General features: G+C 41.1%; 1 protein-coding gene across 1 annotated transcript; it reads left to right on the top strand.

Moving 5' to 3' along the window:
• Positions 1 to 123: 123 nt before the first annotated feature.
• On the top strand, positions 124 to 6525 carry ankrd13a (ankyrin repeat domain 13A). The gene is made up of 15 exons (XM_073466726.1): positions 124 to 454; positions 1162 to 1297; positions 1638 to 1762; positions 1855 to 1900; positions 2195 to 2338; positions 2440 to 2629; positions 2735 to 2801; positions 2893 to 2974; positions 3062 to 3123; positions 3210 to 3340; positions 3460 to 3617; positions 3719 to 3850; positions 3944 to 4104; positions 4408 to 4472; positions 4593 to 6525. The coding sequence occupies exons 1-15, from the start codon at positions 347 to 349 to the stop codon at positions 4789 to 4791; spliced, it is 1806 nt and encodes a 601-aa protein (XP_073322827.1). The 5' UTR covers positions 124 to 346; the 3' UTR covers positions 4792 to 6525.
• Positions 6526 to 10437: the final 3912 nt, after the last annotated feature.

Genomic DNA, 10437 nt, shown 5'->3' with positions numbered 1-10437 from the left:
CGTAAATTAAGTTCATTTTCAAAAGGGCTGTCTTAATTGTATCGTATTCATTACATCGTGAGTCAGTGTCTATATAGGACACCCCTGTCATTTCTGGGCTTTGCTCCTGACACTTCCTTGTTCAAAAGTTTTATTTAGAGGAAGGCTTGGGGGGGAAAGTTAGACACCGGTTTGGACATTTCGACGTTGTTGTTGTGAAATATCAAGGCCATGGATCATATTCATCGTACATTTTGGCACAAGTAAGCGTGTACGTATCGCAGTTTGTTTGTTTTTCCTCCCCCATGGCTGTAATTACTAGAAGCTGCTTGCTAACGCTGCGCTGAGCGGCTCCGTAAAGAGGAAGATGTCCACGGCTAACGTTAGCGAAGACATCAGCGCCAAGTTTCCTCTGCACTCCGCAGTGTGGGAGAACGATTACAGGAAGCTGGAGGAGCAGATAACATTACCACAGGTTGGTATAAAGACCTAATGTGTCACGAAGCTACTGCTTGGGTCGATGCTTGTTTGCTAGCTAGAGGAAGAGATCCAGTTAAAGTAGGCCAGTCGTGTTGACAGATGCTCCGCAGGGTCACACACACAGACAACACTGGAAATGTGACTCACTGATCAACAGGTTCGGAAGTTTGCTTAAAATATGTATTTCAGACGCGATTGACTGCTTGTTGACAGTTGTTGATTTCATATACCATCCCAACAATATACAATCTGACCACACATGGTAACATAATAACTGTTTTACCAAAAAAAACAATGTGTTTGTTGTGTATTGTGCATCTGAATGGTGCTATTAGTCCTCTAAAGCATTTATAGTTGTTGTTATTTCTTGTTATCTGCACAGTGCCAATCCAGTTAACAAATGATGACTAATTTGTCAAGAACATCTCTGTTCTCATTGTGACTTCATCACAGATAATACTGTGTATTCTTGTGGTACAAGTACTATGATCCTACTTAGCAGCGATGCTGATCAATAACATATTTACCCAAGTGGCATGACTCATACGAGGACCAGACATGATGCTCGGTCTTGTCAGTGTGCTAAGTGCTGCAGTCCTGTATCATTACGAGCAATGACCTAACAGGTTGTCCTGTTGATACTCCAGCATTACGTCGCAACTTGTCGTAAGGTACAGGGGTAATTCTCCTTGATTTTCTCAGAATGAGATCGAGGCTGTGGATCCCAGAGGTCGGACACCTCTGCACCTGGCTGTGTCCCTCGGCCACCTGGAGTCGGTGAGAGTCCTTCTCAGACACGGTGCCGAAGTGACGAAAGAAAATGGCTACAATTGGACAGGTTAGTTATAAAAACTGCCATCATTAAAGACAGCGAATGCTATGATCTCATAAATGTTTCCTTTGCTTGTCTTGTAGATCTTCTTTTTGAGGATTTGTGGGTTGTTTGATCACTTAGAGCCCTTCTGACATCAGCTTACATACTATATCATCTGCTGTTAATGGGTTTTCTTGGAAAACTGCATATCCACCCCTCTGACTGCAGTTAAAACGTTTCACTTTCCTTTGGTTATTACCGTCATTGTTGAGGTTTTATAATGGATAGTTGCAGCTGCTGGTGGACATGCGCTGTTGCCTTAAAAGGTTTAGTGGTTTGTTGATACTTGTCTGCCTCTGTGTAGTGCTGCAGGAGGCAGTCAGCACTGGGGATCCAGAGATGGTCCAGTTAGTGCTTCAACGCAGAGACTACCTCAAAGCCTCCACTGCTCTGGGAGGAGTGCCTGAGCTGCTGTCAAAGATCCGAGAGGTTTGCATTCGTCTTGTCATCCATCTGCACATGTGCCTGAATATATTTCCTGGCAAAGGAAATGACTGCCCTGTCTATGTTGTCATCCACAGTCTCCAGACTTCTATATGGAAATGAAGTGGGAGTTCACCAGTTGGAGTAAGTTCTGTTGTTGCGTGTGGTTATATTTATCATAAAAGTAAAGTAGACTGTTCATACAGGCTGGTTATCAGCAATTCAGTATGCAAAAGAAGAAGGAATCTACCATGCATGCTGCAAAATAAACACAACCCAAAAATGAAAGAGGTTTCATCAGGGCATACAGGAAAAACCACATACCTGCTTCTTCGGTAGTTGACGCATTTGTTGTGGTTTAATAATGAGCCACATTGTTTTTCATGTGTGGATACATTTGTTTCCATCGTGGGACATTCTTGTGCTGTTGCTTCACAGTCCCTCTTCTGTCCCGGGTTTGTCCAAGTGATGTTTGTCGCATTTGGAAAAGTGGCGCCAGCCTGCGAGTGGATGCCACTCTTCTGGGCTTTGAAAACATGACCTGGATCAGAGGGCGTAGAAGCTACATCTTCAGAGGAGATGGTGTGTGTTTGAGCTTTCTTACACAACAAAAAACTTTTTTTAATTCTCTCTATTATTTAAAGTAATTGTGTTAAGTCTATCCCTGTTTGTATTTATGACAGATTCTTATGCAGAGTTGATGGAGGTGAACCATGACGATGAAGTAGTGGACACTGAACGCTTCAATATATCACAAGAAATGGAGGATGTCACGCTGGAGTCGATGCAGCCGGCTGAACAGGAAATTGCCAAAAGGTTGACGACTCCTATCGTCAACACCTACTTGGATACCAAGGATATTGCTTTTGAGAGGCAAGGGGCACTTTTTCTGTCGTTCTCAGTCCACTCAGCAGCAGTCTTGTGCAGTCAAGTCAATGATGGTGGATTTTGCCTGTAATGATGCTTTTGTTTTCACAGGACCAAGGCTGGGATTTGGGGCTGGAGAAGTGACAAAACTGAACTGGTCAATGGATTTGAAGCAAAGGTTCGCAAAAGTTATACATTTTCTTTTTATTATCACTAGTGTAGCCTATTTATGGCGTCCTTGTGACATTCGATTCTTGTTGTTTTTTCAGGTTTTCAGTGTGAACAATGTAAATGTGGTGATCAGGACAAGGACGGAGCATCTCACAGACGAGGAAAAAGCCCGGATAAAAAGTAGGTGGAAAATATTCTTCATGTATTACTTTTCTGTCCTGCAGTGTGTGTATGAGGGTACTGAAGTCGGGCTTTTTTTGTTCCAAGGTGAAAGGAACATCTTGGAGTCTCTTCTGGGGACTGTGGAGCAGCACATAAGTGCACAAGGGGTAAAACATGCATTCAGTAATCACATTAAAATGATGTATTTTGTTCCCACCTGGCAGCTGATTTGATACGATGCTCAATTTTATAGGACCTGACTCTTGAGTACGCGACTGCCACCAATCCTACTGCCATCACTCCAGAGGAATACTTTGATCCTGACTTTGACCTGGGGGACAGAGACATCGGTCGACCCATTGAACTGAGTGTTCGTACACAGAAGTAAGCGACGTGGTTCTGCTGCTATAAAATACCTCATATCGTATCCATCATGGCTGTGATATCTACAAGAAATTAAGTTGTGTGCATGTTTGAACACTCTTCAATCTTGTCTCACTCAGATTTAAAGGTACATTGTGGATGAGCGAAGATCATCCTCTGTCCCTGGTCGAGCAGGTGACCCCCATTATTGACCTCATGGCTCGGACCAGCTCCCATTTCGCGCGGCTACGAGACTTTGTAACCCTGAAATTTCCTCCTGGGTTTCCTGTTAAAATAGGTTTGTAACATTCCAATCAAGTGTTGTAAAACATGCAAAAGTCTTCTTCCCCCTCTGAAGTCTGATTTTACATCAATCTGATGTGTTTTCTTTTCTTGCAGAGATTCCCCTGTTTCATGTGCTGAATGCCAGGATTACATTTGGTAATGTCAATAAATGCAGTACTGAAGAGGAGGCGCAGCCAACACCAGCAGCTACACCAACATCCTCAGGAGAAGATGAAGAAGCTGCAGGTAGAAATGCAACCAGTTCAACCACGAGTTCTGACTGTATATAACTTATTTGTCATTCCTAATCCGCTTTTCTTTTTCTTTTCCTCCCTCCAGCGCTTCCTCCATTTGCAGTGTGTCCTTCAGTGTTTGAGGTGCCTGCCAGTTACCACCGGCGAGGAGGCAGCCGACACACGCCCGCGTCAAACAACGACGAGGAGCTTCTGCAGTACGCCATCCATCAGAGTCTCCTGGAGTCTCGCAGAGCCACGGGCCAGGTCAGAACAATCAAACGACAACAATCAAAGGGAAATCTGGTATTTTCTGGTATATATTTTGGTGTGTAAATGACTAATAGGTACAAAAAGATTTGAAATTTGACTCTGTCCTCGACTGTTAGTGGAAAACGTGAATGAATGTATACAACGAACACCTCGTTCTCTGCGCGTGAAATGTGTATTTTCTTCATCTTTCTCTCATTGTGGCCACGATTCACTGTAAAGAACCATCGATCAGCGGCTCATTTCCATACATTCATGAGACACTTTGCATTTACCATCTATGGTTGAATGTCATTGCAGGAGGGGAGTTGGGATGATGCAGAAGGGGAATTCCCAGATGTAATGCCCAGCAGCCCGAGTGACAGGTAGGAACACAGATTAAGGTCGCAATTACAAAATGACATGTGGTGAAAAGCACAGTCTTTGCTGCTTGCTTGTCCTACAGGGACGCAGATCTCAATTTTCCCCCGTCAATGTCATTCCAGGAGCATCCCAGAGGGGGTGCTGGTGGAATACGAAGTCACCCCGAGCCCCGTCAGCTCCACTTCTGCCTCGAGTCCCGACACAGAGCTCCGCCTGGCCATGGAGCTCTCCGCTCGAGCTCAAGCGGAAGAGGAGAAGATGAGGAAGCAGGAGGAAGAGGAGCTGGAGAGGATATTGCAGCTATCGCTCACCGAGAAGTAAAAAGTAAAAAGGAATAAGAGGGAATAACGATACAACTTTTCCAGATCCAGAAGCAACTACCACACCTCAATTCTCCTTCCTAACCACTGTAGTCATCTATGCAACCGCAGATTTCTTTCTGTAACAGATCATTCTTGCACAGGCAATATCAGACTCTCGGTATCCAATATTTTCCAAAAGGTATTTTTGGTAAGAGCATACACCTTTATATATTTCTATCTCAGCATAGTGTGTCTTCATCCTCACGCTTAATTCATGGACTCTTTCAGATCATTTTCGGGGTCTTCTTTTTATTTATTTCTTTTCTTTTCCAAATCAGAACAGCAGCAACCCACATTTTGTTGATCATATTGTTGTCCGGAGTGGGGTCAAATCAGTGTAATTCAGGTTCTGTTTGACTACTCGAGTTGACTTCATACAGTGCTGTCACTTAAATGTGGCACTTAAGGTCCAAAGCACTGACTTTTTTTAATTATCGTCTCAGAAAGCTAGAATAAAAACAGCCTAGCACAAGAGAACGCTACTAGCTCTTTGGACCTGAAGGAGCAGATTTGAGTGTTTTTACTGCGAAGTCTTCCTTTAGGGTCACTTTGTTGTGAGGACCATGGGCTCACTGAATAATGAAAAAATCTCAGGGTTCCCGTTTTACACATTTAACCTTCACTTTGGAATCGGTTTGTTGACCCGTTGTAGCCTGCTAGATGTTTCTTTGGTGCGAAATCTCTAGTGCATATCACTCTTTGCCATATCAATATTAATTGAGAAAGTTGGGTTAATTGAGTCAAAAGTTCATAAGTAAATGCATTTTCTTATGAACTCTACAGCTGTTTAAACAAAAGCATGCTGCTGTGAGAGAAACTTAAAAATCAGCTGCATGGTAACGAAATATCTTTACTGCAACAGCGATGGGGGTTAACTTTCCTGGGCTAATTTGTTTTACTGGACATTTTCTGAGATTTCTTGGTCAGAAAGTTCATATTTTTCTTAACTTCAAGCATCATCACCTCAGTTCAAAAAACGCAGTAGCAGAGACCAGTCTGTCTGTGGATTTACAGCCATCATGCAGTCACGAAGCAGCCACGCAACCGCGGCTGCAGAGATTATTCAAACTCCTACAGGCTGTCTGTTAGCCTTTTGTAGCCACGAACAACTCCAGACCTCTGAGCAGAAGAAAAGACAGCACAGACTCAAAGATCAAGCATGCCCGCCATACCTAGGATTAGATTCTTCAGCATGTGCCAAGGGGATGCTTTCCTGTGAACGCTTTTGTCTGGGCGAGAGGCGGTGACAAATTTATGTGGTGCCACTCAGACTAACCATTCGAACAGATTTTTTTTTACATTTTGTAACTTTAAAACAAGATAATGAGGTTAAAGTTGAACTAGGGTGATGCTGAGTTACACGCATTAACCACTATAATTGATTTTCACTGACAACCACTTCGCAAACATCTCTCTGCGTCGCCGCGTCTGACTTTCACGGGCTTCAGCTGAAAAACTACTAATTATAACGATCAAGTTTCCAAAACTGACTGAACTGTCGAATTTTAAATAAAAAAGGCTAGCTTTGGGTAATTTAATGCAGATCTTTGTAATGCACAGTTCCAGCTGCAAAGGTTGTGGTGTTTTTTTTTTTTTTTTTCCTTTTTTTAATATGTTAAAAATTTTAAGAAAATGTGTCGGTTTCAAAATGTTGTTTCTAAAATAAAAGCACTTTATTTCCATGAGGATTAAACGTGACTTTGTCCATGTGTTTTATTTGCAGAAAAGAAACGGCTGATTAAAAAAAAAAAGGAGACAAGCGTGTACTGTACATGTAAAGAGTTCGATAGATTGTGTCTCTCTACATTGTCAGGTCCAACTAAGCCTTACATAATTTATCTCCAGTGAATACATTTGAACCGTCCTGTATCTAGGCCTGGATTTCTTGGTAGTCGTTGGCGCAGTGAACAAAGGGGGGAAAAACTGTTGATTTGAGGGCAAAAGCACCGTATGGCCCTGCAGAGGTGATGGCACTCAACCAAACTGTCCACATTTGGACATTTTATCTCCAGAAGCCCCTGAAGAACCCGTCAACCTCCTCACGATCAGGTGAGGCACCTAAATAGGGGGACTGTATCCTGTCAACAACAAAAAAAATTGAGGTACTTGTACTTTACTTGAGTATTTCCATTTTCTGCTGCTTTATACTTCCACTCCACTACATTTATTTGATAAGTTACTAGTTACTTTGCAGGTTGCTTACTTTTGCTTAGGAGTATTGATTCAGATAATTGGGAAAAATGGTAAATACTAGATCTGGAAGTTAATTTATTGCAAGAGAATTAATTTTGATACACAAGTACATTTAATATCAGTTACTTTTATACTTTTACTATTTGTACGGGTGATTTTCACTCTCACCAAAGTAATATTTTAGGATGATCACTTAATACAACACTGACAACGAGCCACTGGACCACAGAAGTGATGGCTGCTCAATTAAAATGATCATCTGTACACATATATCAGCCATTTCAAGCTAAAATAGTCATTTACCACATTAATAATGTCCAGACTGTATTTCTGATCAATTTAATTAAATACAATTGTGCTTTTGTTTCACATGTCAGGACATTTCTAAGTGACAGAGATGTACAATCCTTCTTAAATGACAAATAAAAGCTCAGTTCATAAATAATAACAGTGTTCAGTCTGTTGGTGGCAGAGCTCCTCTGTCTCCTGTGGGCCCTGTCAGGAGGTGGTGGTGGTGGCAGCACCGGAGGCTGAGGTCCTCTCTGCAGGTGCCTCTCCTCTCTGCACGGGTTTGGTCGTCAGGTCTTTGTCTCCTTTCTCCTTCCGGGACAGCTTCACCGACGGGACAGCGGTTTGTAGACGCACACAGCCATGATGATCATCAGCAGCAGCAGCACTCCGAAGACGCTGCCCAGCGTCACTGCGAGGACAGAAACACAGTCGCTGTCGTGTGTGAACAAACACAATGCACATTATTTATTGCAGCGTCAGGGCCCCTCACTGCAGCATCTCTCAGCAGGGTCTCACCCAGGTTCTGCTTCTCCAGCACCACATAGGCTCGGTCCGTCAGGGTGGAGTCCTCCAGCTGCCCCTTCACCAGCACACCACCCAGACACATGATCACAGCCGGAGGGATGAGCTGCAGCAACATCGCGGTGGAGGCTGCAGGAGGACGATGAGGAGGATGAGGATGATGATGATGATGATGGTGTTGTTGATGATGAGAGTGAGGCGTTTCTTCTTCCGCTGTAGGATCTGGGTCCTAAAGCCGTCGTGTTACTGCACTGTCACTGCAAATGTTTCTTTTCTTGACATAAATACAGGTAAATGTTTATACTTCCTCTCCACTTTTACTATTTATATTAATATTCTTGATAGTTTGTTTATTTATTTACAGAATAAATGTTATATAGTAGAATGTGTATACATAATATGATATTTTACTTATTACTATTTCTTTCTTATATTTTCTTTCTCTCTCACCAGCTATAAGCTCATCTCTGGAGGGCCTGAAGTGCTCTGTGTGTGTGACAAATACAAAATTATATTATATATTATTATTATTATTATTATTATTATTGGAAATTATATTCTTCATGAATGTTTGAATTTTCTCAGATTTTTTTGCATCTTCAGGTGGCCGACTGACTCCCTGGGTTAAAGCAGCAGTTCAAAGTTCATTGGAATTAATTAATTAATTATTTAATTAGAGGTGTAACTCCTGGATACTGTCTCCATACTCAGGCTATAATTAGCAGCGTGTTATATTATAGATATTTTCAGGAAACTTTCTCAGTAATTTTTTAGAAATTATGGCTCTGTAATGTAAAATATCCCCCACTATGATATTTATATTTAAAGCAGTAAATTTGGGCGTTTGGGACAGTTGGCCAGACAAAAGACGTCAGTTGACGCAATGAAAAGTTGTGATTGTGGCATTTTTTCTTTATTTATTTGACATTTTCTGAGCCAAATTATCGATCAAATAATTCCCTGACAAATCAATAATGGAAATAATCTTCAATTACAACCCTACAGGCAATATTAATCCACTTTTTGTGGGGATTATATCTTTTTTTGGACAATTCTTGCACAAGTTTGCACACACTCCCCCATGAATACTCAGCATATTACTGCACAAAACTACAGCTCATTCATTTAAACATTTTTTTTATATTTTATTGTCAATTTTCTATTTTCCAGTTATCCTTCTTGTCTTTATATTTTCCATATGTTAATTGTTATGCACCAAAACACCTGTGAAAACTTGGCAATGAACCCAATTCTGTGTCTGAATATCAAACATGGTACTAGTAGTTAAAGAGCTGCAACTAATGTCTGTTTGCATTGTTATTTAATCTGTGGCCTATGTGCTTCTTTAATGCAGCTGAAAACTCAAAGGTAGCAGCTGAAAACTCAAAGGTATTCAGTTTGCTATTTTTTAAGTTTAGTTTTTATTTAAAAGGGACAGTACAAATCAATAAAACACATGAGGCTATTTTTCAAAAGGCTATTTTTCATTGTAATCCCCTGGTCAAGGTCTTACAAAGGCTTCCGATAATACAACAAAGTACGGAGAAAAAAACTGGGCACAAAATAACCCAGGGGAGCACAGGGCAGAAAAGAAAATACACAGGTGATGTAGTTCAAAGATTAAATACAAACAAACAGTTGTTTACGGCAGTCAAAGCAGCAGTAGTGACATTTTACAGTATGACATTGCAAACAAGAAAGCTGTATTATTATTATAACTACTGTGAATAGACTAGGAAAACAGGGATTCACATTTATTCTCATTCAACATTTTTGCCAAAGACATGACTTACATGATAAATCAATGATCAAAATTGCTGTCACTTATTTTTCTGAGGATCAACTACTGGTAAATCATTTCATTTCCTGCAGTAAACATGTTAATCTTAATAGTGAGGGTCTTTCTGCAGCCCTGCCTGCATCAGAGCACTGAAACTTCCAGGTGTTTCCTGCAGTTTCCAGCCAGTGCAAACACAATGTGTGTGTAAAAAAAAAAAAAATCTCCTCTCTTACTGGAAACCATCAAACAAGTGTCAGGCCTCCCATCACATTTTCCCATTTCTGAAATGTCAAAGAGCAATGAAGAATAGACATAAAGGTCAAGCTCCTTGGGGTTTTATCCTTATATAATTACTCTGCATGACTGATGTATATGGCCTTTACCTTCGTCCTCTATACAACTTAAGAGTGCGCCACCATTACAAACACTTATTGCTCTTAATTATATGCCAGCGAAGCTTAATGAGCGTTAGGAAATGTCACTCACGGCAGCCTGAAATTAAAAACTGGAGGCTTCCTGAGATAAATTCATCACAACAAGAAAACCTTTAATCACAGCATGAGCTCAAAGATCCTGTTTTAATCGGGCCAATTTAAATTGAAATTAAACAGATTTTTATTGGTTACTCACTAATGATGCCGGCTTTATAAACTTATTACGAGCCTGATTCTGTGATTTCTTTTTTTTTTTTATCCGTCCCTGTCGATTCATGCCAGCAGATGTGACGGAGCGTTACATAATCACAGTGTATGTGTCATGTCGTTACATCATGTCACACAAAATGTTAGGCGCTGTTACAGCTTGGCATGTAGATGACAC

The sequence above is a fragment of the Pagrus major genome, chromosome 5 (genome assembly GCF_040436345.1).
Source record: "Pagrus major chromosome 5, Pma_NU_1.0".
Taxonomy (NCBI): Eukaryota; Metazoa; Chordata; class Actinopteri; order Spariformes; family Sparidae; genus Pagrus; species Pagrus major.
Note: the sequence above shows the minus strand (reverse complement) of the source record. Positions and strands in the feature narration are given on the sequence as shown.